We start from the raw sequence: 18,689 nt of genomic DNA, 5'->3' as shown, positions 1-18,689 counted from the left end.
TCTCGCTCTCTCTCTCTCTCCTGTCAATGGTCTCTCTTTCTTTCTTTCTTTCTTTCTTTCTCTCGCTCTCTCTCTCTCTCCTGTCACTGGTCTCTTCTTTCTTTCTTTCTCTCGCTCTCTCTCTCTCTCCTGTCACTGGTCTCTTCTTTCTTTCTTTCTTTCTCTCGCTCTCTCTCTCTCTCCTGTCACTGGTCTCTCTTTCTTTCTTTCTTTCTCTCGCTCTCTCTCTCTCTCCTGTCACTGGTCTCTCTTTCTTTCTTTCTTTCTCTCGCTCTCTCTCTCTCTCCTGTCACTGGTCTCTCTTTCTTTCTTTCTTTCTCTCGCTCTCTCTCTCTCTCATGTCACTGGTCTCTCTTTCTTTCTTTCTTTCTCTCGCTCTCTCTCTCTCTCATGTCACTGGTCTCTCTTTCTTTCTTTCTTTCTCTCGCTCTCTCTCTCTCTCCTGTCACTGGTCTCTCTTTCTTTCTTTCTTTCTCTCGCTCTCTCTCTCTCTCCTGTCACTGGTCTCTCTTTCTTTCTTTCTTTCTCTCGCTCTCTCTCTCTCTCTCCTGTCACTGGTCTCTCTTTCTTTCTTTCTCTCGCTCTCTCTCTCTCTCTCCTGTCACTGGTCTCTCTTTCTTTCTTTCTCTCGCTCTCTCTCTCTCTCTCCTGTCACTGGTCTCTCTTTCTTTCTTTCTCTCGCTCTCGCTCTCTCTCTCCTGTCACTGGTCCCTCTTTCTCTCTTTCTCTCGCTCTCGCTCTCTCTCTCCTGTCACTGGTCTCTCTTTCTTTCTTTCTCTCGCTCTCTCTCTCCTGTCACTGGTCTCTCTTTCTTTCTTTCTCTCGCTCTCTCTCCTGTCACTGGTCTCTCTTTCTTTCTTTCTCTCGCTCTCTCTCTCCTGTCACTGGTCTCTCTTTCTTTCTTTCTCTCGCTCTCTCTCTCCTGTCACTGGTCTCTCTTTCTTTCTTTCTCTCGCTCTCTCTCTCCTGTCACTGGTCTCTCTTTCTTTCTTTCTCTCGCTCTCTCTCTCCTGTCACTGGTCTCTCTTTCTTTCTTTCTCTCGCTCTCTCTCTCCTGTCACTGGTCTCTCTTTCTTTCTTTCTCTCGCTCTCTCTCTCCTGTCACTGGTCTCTCTTTCTTTCTTTCTCTCGCTCTCTCTCTCCTGTCACTGGTCTCTCTTTCTTTCTTTCTCTCGCTCTCTCTCTCCTGTCACTGGTCTCTCTTTCTTTCTTTCTCTCGCTCTCGCTCTCTCTCTCCTGTCACTGGTCTCTCTTTCTTTCTTTCTCTCGCTCTCGCTCTCTCTCTCCTGTCACTGGTCTCTCTCTTCTCCAGGTGCGGGAAGCGACGTCCAATGACCCATGGGGCCCCAGCAGCTCTCTGATGTCAGAGATAGCAGACCTGACCTACAACGTAGTGGCCTTCTCTGAGATCATGAGCATGGTGTGGAAACGACTCAACGACCACGGCAAGAACTGGAGACACGTCTACAAGGTGAGTGAGTGAGAGAGATCTTTTCAAGATTGAGCATAACAACGGGTGACGTAGTCTGTCTGGTTTGTCTGCTCACTGTTGTATGTGTGCACATAGGAATTAGAATACTAGAATGGACATGACCAAAGATTTGTATAACTAAACCAAGATAGACCACAGGCCGTCATTTCAAATGGGAACAAATGAGTCGGTGGGCAGAGCCAAGCACGATCTAGCGAGATCCTATTGGCGTGTTCTAGCATGCATTTGCATATTTTCTAGCATGCAGTAACATATTTTAGTTTTGGGAAGAGAACTGTATTAAGATCAATTGTTTTATCGATGAGAAAATGTGCGGAATGTCTGCCAAAATCCATCTCGTTCCATCTCCTCCCACTGCCAGTCACTGGGCTTTCTCTCACTACCATATTTGGTAGTGGGTTGAAACGCCAAACAGATGCTTCACATTTATACATCCGGTGAAATATCTGTCTCATTGTTCTATCTGTGACCTAAGGCTTCATATGACAGTATAAAAGATCTGCCATTTTGGCCAGGGAGTAGGTCAGCCAGTGACAAGATATTGTGCACATTATGCTTGTTAGCTAGCCAGTTTCAGTGGAATTAATGATTCCATAAATGTTTCAAATTAACTGCCATAGATAGGTCAAAGAGGTCAATGGAACGCAGACTGTGGGGGATAGAATAAGGACGCCGGATTGGCACACGTTCAACCAATCTGATCCAACAAAGTGGATATTGGTCAAATCCGTCATGGTTGATGTATTGTAACACCCCCACAATGTGGTTACTTAAGTCTCATTTGGCTGTTTTCACTGCATAACATTTAGATGTAGTTCCTTTTCAGGTTTAGAAGAAGTTGACTGCTAAATGCTAACTCTCGTTCATATAACTGGTAGCATAGCTACACTACATGACCAAAAGTATCGAAACACTTGCTTGTCGAACATCTCATTCCAAAATCATGGGCATTAATATCAAATCAATTTTTTTTTGTCACATATACATAATGCGAGTGTAGCGAAATGCTTGTGCTTCTAGTTCCGACAATGCAGTAATATCCAACGAGTAATCTAACCTAACAATTCTATAACAACTACCTTATATATACACAAGTGTAAAGGAATGAATAAGAATATGTACATAAAAAAATATATGAATGGGTGATGGTATAGGCAAGATGCAGTAGATGGTATAGAGTACAGTATATACATATGAGATGAGTAGTGTAGGATATGTAAACATATGTGGTACATATAAAGTGGCATTGTTTAAAGTGGCTAGTGATTTATCATTTATTACATATATTTTTCCATTATTAAAGTGGCTGGAGTTGAGTCAGTATGTTGGCAGCAGCCACTCAATGTTAGTGATGGCTGTTTAACAATCTAATGGTCTTGAAATAGAAGCTGTTTTTCAGTCTCTCGGTCCCTGCTTTGATGCACCTGTACTGACCTCACCTTCTGGATGATAACGGGGTGAACAGGCGGTGGCTCGGGTGGGTGTTGTCCTTGATGATCTTTTTGGCCTTCCTGTGACGTCGGGTGGTGTAGGTGTCCTGGAGGGCAGGTAGTTTGCCCCCGGTGATGCGTTGTGCAGACCTCACTACCCTCTGGAGAGCCTTACGGTTGTGGGCGGAGCAGTTGCCGCACCAGGCGGTGATACAGCCCTTCTTCACAACGCTGTCTGTGTGGGTGGACCAATTCAGTTTGTCTGTGATGTGTACGCCGAGGAACTTCACTTTCTACCCTCTCCACTACTGTCCCGTCAATGTGGATAGGGGGGTGCTCCCTCTGCTGTTACCTGAAGTCCACAATCATCTCCTTTGTTTTGTTGACGTTGAGTGTGAGGTTATTTTCCTGACATCACACTCCGAGGGCCCTCACCTCCTCCCTGTAGGCCGTCTCGTCGTTGTTGGTAATCAAGCCTACCACTGTAGTGTCGTCTGCAAACTTGATGATTGAGTTGGAGGCGTGCATGGCCACGCATTTGTGGGTGAACAGGGAGTACAGGAGAGGGCTGAGAACGCACCCTTCTGGGGCCTCAGTGTTGAAGATCAGCAGGGTGGAGATGTTGTTACCTACTCTCACCACCTGGGGGTGGCCAGTCAGGAAGTCCAGGACCCAGTTGCACAGGTGACGAGTTTGGAGGGTACTATGGTGTTAAATGCTGAGCTGTAGTCGATGAACAGCATTCTCACATAGGTATTCCTCTTGTCCAGATGGGTTAGGGCAGTGTGCAGTGGGATTGCATCGTCTGTGGACCTGTTGGGGCGGTAAGTAAATTGGAGTGGGTCTAGGGTGTCAGGTAGGGTGAAGGTGATATGGTCTTTGACTAGTCTCTCAAAGCACTTCATGGTGACGGAAGTGAGTGCTACGTGGCGGTTGTCATTTAGCTCAGTTACCTTAGCTTTCCTGGAACAATGGTGGCCCTCTCGAAGCATGTGGGGACAAGGATTGATTGAATATGTCCGTAAACACACCAACCACCTGGTCTGCGCATGCTCTGAGGACGCGGCTGGGAATGCCGTCTGGGCCTGCAGCCTTGCGAGGGTTAACACGTTTAAATGTTTTACTCACGTCGGCTGCAGTGAAGGAGAGCCCGCAGGTTTTGGTAGCGGGCCGTGTCAGTGGCACTGTATTGAACTCAAAGCGAGCAAAGAAGTTGTTTAGTTTGTCTGGGAACAAGACATCCTGGTCCGCGACTGGGCTGGTTTTCCTTTTATAGTCCATGATTGACTGTAGACCCTGCCACATACCTCTCGTGTCTGAGCCGTTGAATTGCGACTCTACTTTGTCTCTATACTGACGCTTAGCTTGTTTGATTGCCTTGCGGAGGGAAAAGCTACACTGTTTGTATTCGGTCATATTGAGTTAGTCCCCATTTGCTGCTATAACAGCTTCTATTATTCTGGGTAGGCTTTCCACTAGATGTTGGAACATTGCGGCGGGGACATACTTCCATTCAGCCACGAGCAGTAGTGAGGTCGGGCACTAATGTTGGGCAATTAGGCCTGGCTCGCAGTCGGTGTTCCAATTCATCCGAAAGGTGTTCGATGGGGTTGAGGTCAAGGCTCTGTGCAGGCCAGTCAAGTTATTCCACACCGATCTTGACAAACAATTTCTGTATGAACCTCGCTTTGTGCATGGGGCCATTGTCATGGTGAAATGGGACAGGGCCTTCCCAAACTGTTACCACGAAGTTGGAAACACAGAATCGTCTAGAATGTCATTGTATGTTGTAGCGTTAAGATTTCCCTTCACTGGAACAAAGGGGCCTAGCCCGAACCATGAAAAACAGCCCCAGACCATTATTCCTCCTTCACCACCAAACTTGACAGTTGGCACTATGCATTGGGGCAGGTAGCGTTCTCCTGGTATCCGCCAAACCCAGATTCGTCTGTCGGACTGCCAGATGGTGGAGCGTGATTCATCACTCTCGAGAACACGTTTCCACTGCTCCAGAGTCCAATGGCGGCGAGCTTTACACCACTCCAACCGACGCTTGGCATTGCGCATGGTGATCTTAGGCTTGTGTGCCGCTGCTTGGCCTTGGAAATCCATTTCATCAAGCTCCCGACAAACAGTTATTGTGCAGACGATGCTTCCAGAGGCATTTTGGAACTCTGTAGTGAGTGTTGCAACTGAGGACAGACTCTTTTTTTTTAATTCACACTACATGCTTCAGCACTCGGCGGTCCCGTTCTGTGAGCTTGTGTGGCCTACCACTTCATGGTTGAGCTGTTGTTGCTCCTAGACGTTTCCACTTCACAATAACAGCACTTAGAGTTGACCGGGGCAGCTCTAGCAGATCCTCCACCAAATTCACAGTGGGTGCGAGACCTGGAGAGGCCTACAAGCCACAGTGTCTCGCACCCACTGTGAGATTTGGAGGAGGATCGGTGATGATCTGGGGTTGCTTCAGCAAGGCTGAAATCGGGCAGATTTGTCTTTGTGAAGGATGCATGAATCAAGCCATGTACAAGGTTGTCCTGGCAGAAAACTTGCTTCTTTCTGCTCTGACAATGTTCCCCAACTCTGAGGATTGTTTTTTCCAGCAGGACAATGCTCCATGCCACACAGCCAGGTCAATCAAGGTGTGGATGGAGGACCACCAGATCAAGACTCTGTTATGGCCAGCCCAATCTCCAGACCTGATCCCCATTGAAAACCTCTGGAATGTGATCAACATTAAGATGGATGGTCACAAGCCATCAAACAAAGCTGATCTGCTTGAATTTTTGCGCCAGGAGTGGCATAACGTCACCCAATATCAATGTGAAAGACTGGTGGAGAGCATGCCAAGACGCAGGAAAGCTGTGATTGAAAATCAGGGTTATTCCATCAAATATTGATTTCTGAATTCTTCCTAAGTTAAAACATTAGTATGGTGTTTAAAAATGAATACAAACTGGTTTTCTTTGCATTGTTCGAGGTCTGACAACACTGCATCTTTTGTTATGTTGACCAGTTGTCATTTTCTGCAAATAAATGCTCTAAATGACAATATTTATATTTGGGAGAAATGTCAGTAGTTTATAGAATAAAGCTAAAATGTTCATTTTACCCAAACACATATATATAAATAGTAAAACCAGTGACACTGATCATTTTGCAGTGGTCTCTTCATTTTTTCCACATACATTCTACCACTCAAGTTTGGGGTCACTTAGAAATTCTTGTTTTTGAAAGATGTTTTATTTATCTTTTGTCCATTTAAAATAACATCAAATTGGTCAGAAATACAGTGTAGACATTGTTAATGTTGTAAATGATTATTGTAGCTGGAAAAAATATGGAATATCTACATAGGCGTACAGAGGCCCATAATCAGCAACCATCACTCCTGTGTTCCAATGGTACATTGTGTTAGCTAATCCAAGTTTATAATTTTAATAGGCTAATTGATTATTAGAAAACCCTTTTGCAATTATGTTAGTACAGCTGAAAACTGTTGTTCTGATTTAAAAAGTAATAAAACTGGCCTTTAGACTAGTTGAGTATCTGGAGCATCAACATTTGTGGGTTCGATTACAGGCTCAAAATGGCTAGAAACAAAGACCTTTCTTCTGAAACTCATCAGTCTATTCTTGTTCTGAGAAAACAAGGCTATTCCAATTGAGAAATTGCCAAGAAACTGAAGATCTCGTACAACGCTGTGTACTACTCCCTTCACAGAACAACGCAAACTGTCTCTTGGTGATGATGACATGAACCTGTATTGGGGTTAGTGTCCATACAAGCATTATACTCTGATTTTTACCTCAACATAGTGTGAAATTCACATAAACCGTAGCCTAAATGTAGGCTAATTCTGCTGTGGGGAAATGAGGAGATTCAGGATCTTCCTTCACTGCCCTTTCCTGTACTCGTTTCCATGGTAATTCCGTTGTTTTGGTCGAGTTCGATTGACCTCTTTACCACATCTATGGCTGCCATTCTCGTCCCGTTCTGGAACTTTGAGGGTTTATGACATAGCATCTCCAGTAATTGAATAGGATCTCTGTGGTTTCTACTGTACTGTGTGTTGTCCAGGCTATGACTCTCATGGAGTACCTCATAAAGACGGGTTCAGAGCGCGTGGCTCAGCAGTGCAGAGAGAACATCTACGCTGTCCAGACTCTCAAGGACTTCCAGTTCATCGACAGAGACGGCAAGGACCAGGTACGACACGCACACACACTGTACACACATTCCCAAACACACACGGGTACTGAATCACTACTCGCCTCTCATTCAAGGACTTTACAATGTTTTCACTGTGACCTCTTATACAAACACAGAGTGAAAAGCCAACAGTAACATGTTCATGGGCTGGTAATGACAATATAGCAGGTCACAGGGAAACACTGATGGAAATGGAGGGACTGAAACAGGAATGTAGCACTTAGTTACCAGGCAAATAACTGACATTTATCAACAATTCAGTGACACAGCTGCGTAGTTAGGAAGGTTGTGCACTGAGTTGTATGTACTCATGTGCATTCACCTGCATGTGTGTCAGGGGGTGAATGTGCGGGAGAAGGCCAAACAGCTGGTAACACTGCTGAAGGATGAGGAGAGACTGCGAGAGGAGAGGATCCATGCACTCAAGACCAAAGAGAAGATGGCACAGACCACCAGTGGTGAGAGACAACTACGTTACCCAGCCTGCACCAGCCACCAGGGGATCTGAAACAGATTGAGGAGAAAAGCAAACCATAAACAGAAATGTAGTTTTAAGTTGTCTGCTGTGATGCAGAGCCTCCCTGATCCTGGGGAGATGCATGTGGTGTTTGCAGGCTTTTGTTCCCGCACAGCTCTAACTATGCCAAGATGCAAACAATAACATTTTATTTCCCCTCCTTTCCCTGTTCTCCGGTCCCTTCATCCTGTCCCCCAGCCTCTTCGGTCCCCTCAGCTCCAGGTCTGGGGGGTGGAGCGCTGTCTCAGGGCTCTCACTCTGGAGGGGCGGACCCAGAGCAGGCGTGGCCACAGAGCTCCGGTGAGGAGGACCTGCAGCTGCAGCTAGCCCTGGCCATGAGCAAGGAGGAGGCAGAACAGGTATACAGTACAGCCAGCCAGCCTGCAGCTGGTGGAGGGGAGGCAGAGCCCCCGCTGGCCAACCACACTGTTAACCTGAGGTCCAATGGCTTGATAAACGGGTTGATTTGTATAGGATATAAGCACTGTACACCCTACGACCACTATACATAGAACACATATATATGGTGACACTTAACTACAGTCCATAACAAGTATCCGGGCATAGCAAGGTTAACTCAGGACAATGTGTGTTTCCATTCACTCACCTTTACCCTCTGACCCCTGACCCCCAGACTACTGTGGCCCCTCTGGAGGACGCAGAGCTCCGCTATGCACTCACACTCAGCAAGGAAGTACAAGAACAGGTCAGGGGGCAAAGGTCACCTGACCGGCCGATCATCATCTACCTATCTACCTACCTATCTACCTATCTGTCTACCCAGCCGACGGTCACTCCATCGAGTCTTAAAATGAAAAAATGAATGATATTTATATCAAAATGAATGATATTTATAGGAATGATCTGTTTCATTAATTCCAAACATACACATGTCAATGGGTTAATAATATAAGAGGGTAAGAAGGAAAGAAGTAGTTTTAAAAATAACTCCCCTATGATTTAATCAGTGTAAAATGATGCATGGCAAAGACTTCATAATTTGAATGACTCAATTTAACCCTTTCTGAATGAGTGATTACTCCCTTTTTTTCTTCCATTGCAAATGATTCTGAACGCATGCTTCAAACTACACACACAATGACATACTTAAACACACTCAATTAAAGGCATCTTCCAGTGCCCGCACTCTGCAAATTGGAGGGCAGTATTCAATCAACACCGGTATTCAGAAGTTTACAGGGTAAGGCAAAACAACACTCTACCTTTAGCATAAAGACAAACTGGGTAAAAACAATCTATGTTCTTTTGTCTCACAAAGTTCTTAAGTATAGATAAAACCTCAATGTAATTCTAGGATCCTGACGTCATTCTTGGACCCCGACTTCGTTCTAGAATGTCAACTTCCTTGTAGAAGAAGAGGACTTGTTTTGTCTGACCATGAATATTTCTGGATACAGGTAGTGGTTGAATAGAGAGCCCTGGCAGACAGTCCACGTCCATTATGGCTCGTACCCTGACCAGTTTCTTCAGAAGGTGAAAGAGGATACTGCCCATAGCGGCTGGTCTAGAATCAGTTTTTGATTTCCTCGAAGGGAGAATGTTTTCCTACTCCCTAAGGTGGGTTGAGGAGAGCTGATCTGAGAGCAACCACTGAAGGCAGCATCTCTCCTGGAGCTTTGCATCACGGTCAGATAGTGCTTCCTGGGGGAGTGAAATTAAGTTGCTCCCTAGACACTGATCTAATGTCAGTTTAGCATTTTCTCCCCAAATGGCTTTGGCTACAATTTGGAGGTAGTAAGCTGATCCTAGATCTGTGCCTATGGCCTGGCCTGCCCGAGCGCTTGTCGCAGGTGATGACATCACAGCTGTATGTGATTGGCAGGAGGAGAGGCTGCGCAGGGGGGACGACCTGAGACTGCAGATGGCCATCGAGGAGAGCAGGATGGAGAAGGCCAAGCCAGAGGAGGTGTGTTTGGTGACGTGTGTGTACGCCAGCCATAGGGGAGGGATGGATGGGGGCTACACACACTCTTTAGACAATACCACTCAGTTCCTCTTTCTCTCTCCTGGTGTTACCTGCTGTAGTTGTGTCTCTCACCTGTGCATTCTGGGATTGGAGAGAACTGAAAGTTAAGGTAGTGTAGGCCGACACCAGAAGGGTTTCTGAACCCTATCAGGTAACTGTATGCTATGATATTTCCTAGAGGAACCTTTTTGAATTAAAGTTAAGAACTGAAAGAGTTTGCCAATTATCTGACTGACTGGTCAGCAACATCAACAGACCGGTGCTGGTCCCCAGACCACAGGTTGAGAAACAAGAAGCACCCCTCTCTCTCTCCCGTCCCGGTACTAGTTGATCTATCCCTTCTATCATCCTCTGCTTTTATCAAGGCAACTGTGTGTGGCCTGCGTGTCAACATTTGTTTAGTGTGTATGTTAACTGACTCTATGCTGGGATTTTCATGTGTGTGTGTATGAGAGACAGACTACTCCAGCATTGAGCTCATTGTCTCTTGGTGTCTGTTCAACATCAGTGTGTTGTTATAACCTGTGTATTATCCTCTCCCAGAGTGCGTTAATGGAGTTGAGTGCTGTGGACCCCTGGGGGGCTCCTGCTGCTGCCTCTGGGGGCTCTGCCGGCCCCTCACCCCCTCCCACAGTCCCCCTCCCAGCCCCCTCTGCCTCTGGTCCCTGGGGCCTGGCCCCTGCAGACCCTTGGGGTGCCTCGTCGCCCGCCTCACCCCCCAGCGTAGACCCATGGGCTAGTGGAGGGACGGCCCCCCCAACGATAGCCCCCCCGCCAGACCCCTGGGGAGAGACAGCCTCCTCAAGAGTCAACTCCGTTGACCCCTGGGGACCCTCAGGTTAGTGACCTCTGACCTTTACTCCCCTGGCCTCGTCTACACCTGTTACCCTCATTCCGTCACCTTGTCCCACACCCCTACCTCCACACTCTGGACATCAATACATTTGGTCTATTTTCCAATACTCTTCAAATGGCCAGCATGTTTAGATCATTTGGAATGTGACCCTCCATATCTCAGTCAGGCGTATCTGTGGTTTCAATCAAATATCTCTGTCCGTTCCTCCTTTCAAGTGAAAAGACTGTCTGTCCAGCTCTTCCATATCAGATAAATGAGAGAAAGTGGGGAAAGGAAGCCATATTGGACTATTGGGATCCAGCCCAGCTCCTTGTTCCCTGTATATTGTACGGTGTTGTGCAGGGTTGGATTCCATTCCTGTTCAGTTCAAGAGATGAACAATCCTCATTGAAATTAAAGGCCACTTTTGAAGTCTTAAATGGGAATTCCAATTAATCTTTTGAATTGACTGACTTGAAATGGTATTGACCCCCTGTGAGCCAAACCCCTGCCTGTCTCCCTCCCCCATAGCTGTGACCCCCCCCAGTGTCGACCCCTGGGGCCCCTCTGTGCCCCTCTCCACCACCTCCTCTTTTGGGGGGCCAATAGACCCCTGGGCTGGGGACGGGGTTGATCCCATCATCACCTCTGACCCTTGGAGCGACTCCGCCAAACACACTAATGGCACAGGTACATCCAGACACACACTGATACATAATGGCAAGGACATGTGGATGAGATACTCATTGACCCCCTCCATTCACCCACCCACAAACACAGTTGTCTTGCATTCTATCCTCCCTCAGTAATAATAGTATAATGCCGTGGTGTCTAATCTGGTTAGTCACTATAAATACAGTACTCCATGTTCACCTTCACTCTCTGTCTCTCGGTCTGTAGGACACCCAGAACTGCGAGGTCAGTTAACGGGCGACAGTGCGGGTTCTCCGGTGCCCTTTGACCTCACATCTCTGTGCTCTTCACTTCCTGTCCGTAAGACCCCCGAGTCGTTCCTGGGGCCCAACGCATCGCTGGTGGACCTGGACTCACTGGTGTCTTCTAAACCCAAACCTAAACAACCTCCTCCATCAATCTCCTCAACACATAACCCCTTCCTCCAGACTACAGGTACTGATAACACACACACATAACCCCTTCCTCCAGACCACAGGTACTGATAACACACACACACATGAACACATACACAAACATTTTTAAGCACTTTGTGTTTGTAATAAATGAAAGTACATTGATTGAAGTATTCTCTCCTCTCCAGCCTCGTCTTCAGCCCCTGGCATGGCAGTCACTCCGGGCAGCACAATCTCCAGCAGGGGGGTTTCCCCGACGCCACCCCCCACCTCCAACCCGTTTGGCGCGGCCGCCCCCATGTCCTCCATCTCCCCACAGCCCTCCACACTGGGCCTCAGCAGCCTCCGCACCAGCCCTGTACCACCCAACCCCATGGCATACCCTGGCATGAGCATGGGGCCTATGGGTATGGGAGCACCAGGCCTGGGGATGGGCATGATGCAGAGCCCCATGGGAATGTCTCCCTACGGCGGGCTCTCGCCCATGGGTCCTCCCTCTCACTTCATGGGGCCCGGAGGGGTCCTGCCCCCACAACTGAATTTTGGGGGGCCTACGGGGGCAGCTGGAGTGATGGGAGCCGGGGGAGCAGTGGGAGGGGCAGGAGTGACGGGCGCCAGCACCAATCCCTTTCTTCTTTGAGGGCGTTTCGGCACTCCCCCTTCCTCTTCAACACCCAATCCAGGCCCTGCCCCGCTCCTTGGCTCATCTACTGCCCCCCCCTTCACCCCCAGAGTGATCCTACTTCAACACAAACAATTTATGTTTCCAAAAAGAAACGTGTGTACATCTCTATATTTAAAGAAAAAAAAAGAAAATATGAATTTGTTATTTTCTTTCAGAAGCATTTACATGTATTTTTCTCCTAGCTCAGATGAATTTCAACAACAACAAAAAAATGTGGTTCCTTTCATTCATTTCAGTGGGATGTAGCGGGAGGGAAATAGACGTTTATTTATTTTTATTTAGTTTTATTGCGTTTTGGTTTCTTTCAGTCCTTTCTGAAATCAAGGTGGGTGTTTGAGAGTTTGGCTTCATCAGTAATCTCACTCTGATATAATATTGTATTATTGCACTGACAGAGATGGGGAGAGAGAGGGGACATGGCCACTAACAAACTGAAACACAAACAAATTCCTGTACCTGCCTCTTCCTATTTGTCTGTAGAAGAGGAGGAATGAAGGATGATTTTATCAAAAAAACTCCTGAACAAGATTTGGACAGAAAAAGCTGGCATTAACATTTCAGCCACAATATAGTCAAATCATTCAATAGCTGTTCTATTTTTTATTTAATGTAATTTATTTCTATTTTTTTCCTGCTCCTGGGAATGAATAAACAAGGGGGGAATATTACGCAATTATGCCATTAAATCAAATGCTTATTTTTTCTTACTGATTGTCATGGAAATCAAAATAAGGCATCTATTGGTTGAGGAGAGATGGAATGTGTTTTGTAAATGTATGAATGTGTCTGTCTCCATTCATCCTGCGTCCTCGCTTATTTCAGCAAGGTACAAATCTATTATTTTTGTTTTTAAAAATTGTCACTTGTATCAATGCTATGTAATGTTGGGATTTTAAATGAGGTATTATAAGGGTCACATTTTTCTGCCAATTTTATTTCACACATTTTTTATTAGAAGCATTAGTCTTTCTCACTTTCATACAGGATGCCTCGTCTGCAGGTGTCTCTTGGCATGACTGGACCCTCCTTTCCGACCCTCCTCCCTACGGGGGGAGAGCTACAGATGCTTCTTTTAAAAAGACAATTCAATGAATGAAAGAACTTAAACAACAGGGGACTTGATGACATGCTCCAAGCTGTTCATTTAGTTTGATGATTGTTATTTTATATCAACTAAAAGATCTCTTGTATCGGGTAAGGTCACATTTTGTGTGGTGTTAACTGTGAACATTCACATTTGAAAAGTGAAATAAAATAAATCCACAAAGGGTACGTTTCTTTCCGTTAAATCTGTCTGTCTGGTGTACTGTCTGTCTGGTGTACTGTCTGTCTGGTGTACTGTGTGTTTGATGTTCCAATGCTGTTGGACAGGGAGAAACTGGGACAAGAATTCATTTTATAGTATTTTATTAACATATGAAGTCTCCTCTGTCAGTTGGAGCATATATGCATGTCCAGAAGCTTCTGTGAAGACTTCCAGATAGGGATACAATTGCAGAAAATAAGGAAAATAGGAACCAAAAAACTTCAACCATTTCGCTCCAGCAATACTGCATTCAGTCATAGTGTACCAATGACCATCCTCACTGTGAAGAGTAGCGTGTGTGGTGAGGCAGCTGAATATAGGGTGTAGTGTTTTGTATGGGAGGCCCCTCGGAGTAGGAGGAAGTTTCCCCTAGATACTGATCTATGTTCAGTTTTGCATGTTTCCTCCCAGTGGTCCAGGTTCGTTTTGGGGAGAGTAAGCTGATCCTAGATCTGTGCCAGCGGGCAGCACTGATCCAGTAGACTTCCTGAATGTAATCGTGAGGCAAACAGAATCCACTCTGTCAGGCGATCAGAGAGTCCCAGTCAAAGTCATCTTGGATCTCCTCGCTGTTGTTATGGAGATGTTTCATAGGGGGACGGGGTTTAGGTTGAAGTTGGATCCCAGCTGTGAGAGAGAGAGTGGAGAGAAGACACTATCATAAGCCTCCTTTGTTGACTAGGAAACTACTGCACAGACCTCAATCTATTACAAGGACTGCAACTCAAGTCCCTTTCAAAGCAGTTTAATGTTCACTTCCCTATTATCACTTCCTGTTTCCTCATCTCCTTCATGATGTGACTGGGGTGGACTTTCTACCTTACCAACCCAACCCAGCTCTTTCCCTGTTACATTAGTGGTAATGATGGCAAGGAAACAGGAAGCAACAAGGAGAGGAAGCTTTTTGATTACATCACAGTGATACTATATTTGACTAAATAATCCCAACATGTACCATTGAGCGAAGCAAAGCTTTACACTGGTAGAAAATATTACTTATTGTAAAAAAAAATAGGCTTTGCAATGAAAATGCTTGCCAAAACATCACTACTGTGTACTGGAAGTTGTAGAGCTAAAATACTGTCAATAGTTTAGAAAAGTGTCTTGTGGCTGAGGTCTCACCATTGGTCTGAGGAGCTCCAGGTTGGGTCAGGTGGGGCCTCTGTACACCCTGAGTTTGGGGGTGGAGGGGCCTCCTGGGGGGCTGACCACTGCTGGAGGGGGGGGCCAGGGGAGAGGGGTGGGTTAGGGTGGCCAGGGTGGGGGTGTTGTGAGTAAGGGGTGGGAGGAGCAGAGATTGAGGTGCACCATGGGCCAATGGGGAGTTGTTACCGGAGGACGAGCCAATTAGGCCCTTCTGAGTGAAGAAACGGTTCAACGAGTCACAGAGTGAAGTGAAGAGCGTCGGCTCCAGCGCCCAATCACAGAGCTCGGCCTGGCGCATGCTCTCCAGGAGGTCTGGAGGGGAAAATGAATAGCAGGGAGAAAGAGGAAGATTGTCAATGTGATAACTATTCTTGTCAATAGAAACAATGGGTAGCACTGATCTATAATTATCATGTAGTTTGTTAAGTGACCTGGGTGGCTAGTAAGGTCAATGTTGGCCCAGTCCAGACTGCTGGCGACCCTAAAGCTCTCCTTCAGAGTGTCTGTAGTACTGAACCAGTCTGCTGGCACCACTACAGAGACAAACAGAGAGAGAGGTGGTATAGGTTGTCAAAGAGTTAGTTACTGTATCATATTCACACAGTGCGGTGACAAGCATACAGGCACAGTTGAATAGGTTTTTGAAGTGCTAAGGTGTTCAGGTGTTGAGTTGTTATAATCACCACTGCTGTGAGACAGTCTGTCTGCCTCAGGAGGAGGCCTGGGCGCTACAGAGGGTACAAGGTGAGGGGACAAAGGGGGGAGGGTTGGGGTGTGCAGTGAGGTACTGTCATTGGTCAACACAAATAAGGGACCCACGTCCGCTACAGAGAGAGAGAGCGAGAGAGAGTTAAACATTCACATACACAGATTCTCTGACAGCACAGACAGATATGTATAAAAACACTCATTTAGAAAGTGAGAGAGAACGTACATTGCGAGGCCACTCTCTCCCTGACGCTTCTGCAGAGGGACTGGAAGGAGGTATAGAGGTCTGGCAGATTCAGATCAGAGAAGGAGAAATGGAGAAGGGGATCACAGGAGTGTGACGAGGCGTAGGTGGGGGCAACATTAAGAGATGGGACAGAAAGAGAGGGAACAGAGAAAGCGGGAACAGAGAGAGTGGGAACAGAGAGAGTGGGAACAGAAGAAGGGAGAGTTTGAGGGGAGACAGAATATGAGACAGTAGAGTGAGAGGTAGAAAGAGAGGGGAGAGAGTGAGGGACAGAAAGAGAGAGGAGAGAGTGAGGGATAGAAAAAGAGGGGAGAGAGTGAGGGATAGAAAGAGAGGGGAGAGAGTGAGGGGTAGAAAGAGAGGGGAGAGAGTGAGGGACAGAAAGAGAGGGGAGAGAGTGAGGGACCGAAAGAGAGGGGAGAGTAGCAGAGGCAGTAGATGGGGAGACAGTCTCATGGGGGAAAGGTAGAGAGGAGACAGGGGACTGCATATAGGGTGGCCGTTGCTGTGGAACCAAGGTGATAGACAACAGCTTATTATTTGGTTGTAAAACCCATGATCTTTATCAATCTACTGGATACATTTGTTGGGACTGAACTTACTCTACCTTGCATGGTGGGGGGGATAGTTGTTGACTGGGTTCCTGTGGAGATGCTAAAGGCGTATTATGGTCTGTCTGTGGAGATGCTAAAGGCGTATAATGATCTGTCTGTGGAGATGCTAAAGGCGTATAATGGTCTCTCTGTGGAGATGCTAAAGGCGTATAATGGTCTCTCTGTGGAGATGCTAAAGGCGTATAATGGTCTGTCTGTGGAGATGCTAAAGACGTATAATGGTCTCTCTGTGGAGATGCTAAAGACGTATAATGGTCTGTCTGGGGTGAATGCTGTTTCTCTGCCTGCATCACTGAGACATTGGGGACCTGGATGGACCCCTCCTCCTCTTCAGCTGGATACGGACGCTTGGTTCCCCTCAGCGGATTGAGCTCTGAGGGGCCGTCCATCATCCAATAGGAACCCTGGAAACACAAGAGGTGGAGGGTTCTCACAATTTATAAGTATTACTACAAAAGTACCAAAAAGTATGAAACTGTAATATATATTCAGTGTATTTTGAAATATCATGCTTTTATCTATTTTTAGTCTATGTATCGTATTTCACAGAAAACAGTGGATCACTGAGTGCACTGGCCATTAATGTCTTCACGTGGCAACATTGTGGCCATTTGAAACAGTCACTGGCCCTGTTTGAATGTTTTTAGAATGGCTCACCTTCCCAGGGTCACTTTGGGGTCGAGGAACCTTCCGGAAGCATTTATTGAGGGACAGGTTATGGCGGATGGAGTTCTGGGAGGCAAAATCAGCATGAACATGTATTGCAGTAACACAATCATTTTGGATAATCGACTTTGGACAGTTTGCACATGGAGTGTTTGGAGTATTTCTGATTACTGCACCTTCCATCCCCTGCCAGATCTGCTGTAGTAGGGGAACATGTCACTGATCCACATGTAGATGTCATTCAAACTCAACTTCCTGCCGGGGGCTGCGCCTATCGCCATAGCGATGAGGGTGGCATAGCTGTGAGGGGGCTTGGCTTTGGATCCAGAGGAAGGAAAGGGGGCAGGGATGGGGGGAGGAAGATCACTTCTCTCTCTCCCTCTCTCTTTCTTTCTCTCCCCCTCTTCTCCTCCTCTCTCTCTTCCTGATTGCAGTGAGCTGATTCCCAGCTGGGGGAGCCAGTCTATGCTGGTTAGACTGGAGTCCAAGTTAGAAGACATGCTCTCTCTCTCTGTCAGGGCTCTGAGGGTTGGAATAAAAGCCTGTACACACTGCAACCCTCCAGGACCAGAAGTGCCCACCTGCTGTAGAATATAACATGTATAACAACAGTTCTATAGAACAACATTACAGTAAGACTCACCACAGTAATGCAATACTGTCATCAGCACTGCCGTTTTAGATGGTGTTGTTTACATTTCACATGTTGTGTTTCAATTGAACTATAACACTCACAATAGAGACGGACTTTGTTATGTGTCTTAGCACTTCAAGTGTTTGTTCATAGTTTTCTGTTTAGTTAGGAGTAAGAGTGGTTGACTTACCTCTCCCTCCTTGGTCAATGAAGGCCCCAAGGCCTCAAACACGTAATATTTGATGTTCTCATCAGTTGTGCAGTATACTCAGTGTCAGGTTAGTGTTATTCCTCCCTCTTTCTTTATCTCTCGCTCTCATTCCCAATCGGTTGATCCTCACCAGCTCTTATCGTCTTTTCTCTTTTTGAAAGTTTCAGTGTGTGGAGAAAAAAAATGTATAGCAGACTGCTTCCTTTTTCTCTCCCTCTCTTTCTTTCCCTCCCTTTCAGTCTGCCCCTGAATGAGGTCATCCACTCCTCCCCTTCTGTGACATCACAGATTCTGTTCCTCCGCCTCTGAAGGGTTGTCTGCTTGAGGAAGTTGCCACAGTTCTAGGATTAGATTACCATACCTTCATTCTGTGGGGTGTTAAGAGTGAAAATACAAAAGTGACCAAATTTCAGTGTCTATAGGATAATTTATGAACTTTTACCTAGTCCCCTGTCTCATCTCTCCCCTGTGGACTGTAGAAGGTGGAGTGGAAGTGTCAGAAGAAAGCCCTAAAAATGGTCAAAGCCTCCAGCCTCCCAAATCAGACTGTTCTCTCTACTACCGTACAGCAAGCAGTACCGATGCACCAAGTCTGAAACCAACAGGACCCTGAACAGCCTCTACCCCAAGCTATGAGACTGCTAAATAGTTAGCTAAATACTTAACCAATATCTACCTGGAATATATGCATTGACCCTTTTTGCACTAACTCTTCACTCATCACATACACTGCTGTTACTGTTTATCTATCCTGTTGCCTAGTCACTTTATCCCTACCTTTACCTATATGTATATATTTACCTCAATTACCTTGTACTCCTGCACATCGATTCAGTACTGGTACCCTGTGTATATAGCAAAGTTATTATTACTCATTATGTATTATTACCTTTTGTTATTATTGTTCT

At 46.3% G+C, this 18,689-nt stretch overlaps 2 protein-coding genes across 7 annotated transcripts in view; one reads left to right on the top strand and one right to left on the bottom strand.

Moving 5' to 3' along the window:
* LOC129837254 (epsin-1-like) overlaps nt 1-13,517 on the top strand; it is a 36,171-nt gene extending 22,654 nt beyond the window's left edge. For 2 of the 5 annotated variants that reach the window (XM_055903270.1, XM_055903269.1), the window contains exons 3-12: nt 1,313-1,471; nt 7,006-7,134; nt 7,475-7,595; nt 7,853-8,013; nt 8,289-8,360; nt 9,498-9,581; nt 10,185-10,479; nt 11,008-11,166; nt 11,377-11,604; nt 11,753-13,517. In XM_055903270.1, coding sequence (XP_055759245.1) covers nt 1,313-1,471; nt 7,006-7,134; nt 7,475-7,595; nt 7,853-8,013; nt 8,289-8,360; nt 9,498-9,581; nt 10,185-10,479; nt 11,008-11,166; nt 11,377-11,604; nt 11,753-12,204 — 1,860 coding nt within the window. In that variant the 3' untranslated portion in view covers nt 12,205-13,517. Of the gene's footprint in view, nt 1,472-7,005; nt 7,135-7,474; nt 7,596-7,852; nt 8,014-8,288; nt 8,361-9,497; nt 9,582-10,184; nt 10,480-11,007; nt 11,167-11,376; nt 11,605-11,752 lie in introns of all 5 variants that reach the window. The other 3 variants (XM_055903267.1, XM_055903271.1, XM_055903268.1) reach the window with 3 other exon arrangements.
* A 122-nt stretch (nt 13,518-13,639) lies between these two features.
* foxj2 (forkhead box J2) lies at nt 13,640-18,053 on the bottom strand. Of its 2 annotated transcripts, none has more exons than XM_055903273.1 (9): nt 17,761-18,053; nt 17,113-17,520; nt 16,928-17,002; nt 16,264-16,674; nt 15,636-16,161; nt 15,385-15,525; nt 15,133-15,234; nt 14,678-15,013; nt 13,640-14,182 (listed from the first exon to the last, which is right to left on the bottom strand). In XM_055903273.1, the coding sequence occupies exons 2-9, from the start codon at nt 17,434-17,436 to the stop codon at nt 14,079-14,081; spliced, it is 2,019 nt and encodes a 672-aa protein (XP_055759248.1). In that variant the 5' UTR covers nt 17,437-17,520; nt 17,761-18,053; the 3' UTR covers nt 13,640-14,078. The 2 variants fall into 2 exon arrangements, with proteins under 2 accessions (XP_055759248.1, XP_055759249.1); XM_055903274.1 differs by having other exon boundaries at nt 17,113-17,517.
* Between the last annotated feature and the right edge of the window lie 636 nt (nt 18,054-18,689).

This window comes from Salvelinus fontinalis, chromosome 38, assembly GCF_029448725.1.
Source record: "Salvelinus fontinalis isolate EN_2023a chromosome 38, ASM2944872v1, whole genome shotgun sequence".
Taxonomy (NCBI): domain Eukaryota; kingdom Metazoa; phylum Chordata; class Actinopteri; order Salmoniformes; family Salmonidae; genus Salvelinus; species Salvelinus fontinalis.
Note: the sequence above shows the minus strand (reverse complement) of the source record. Positions and strands in the feature narration are given on the sequence as shown.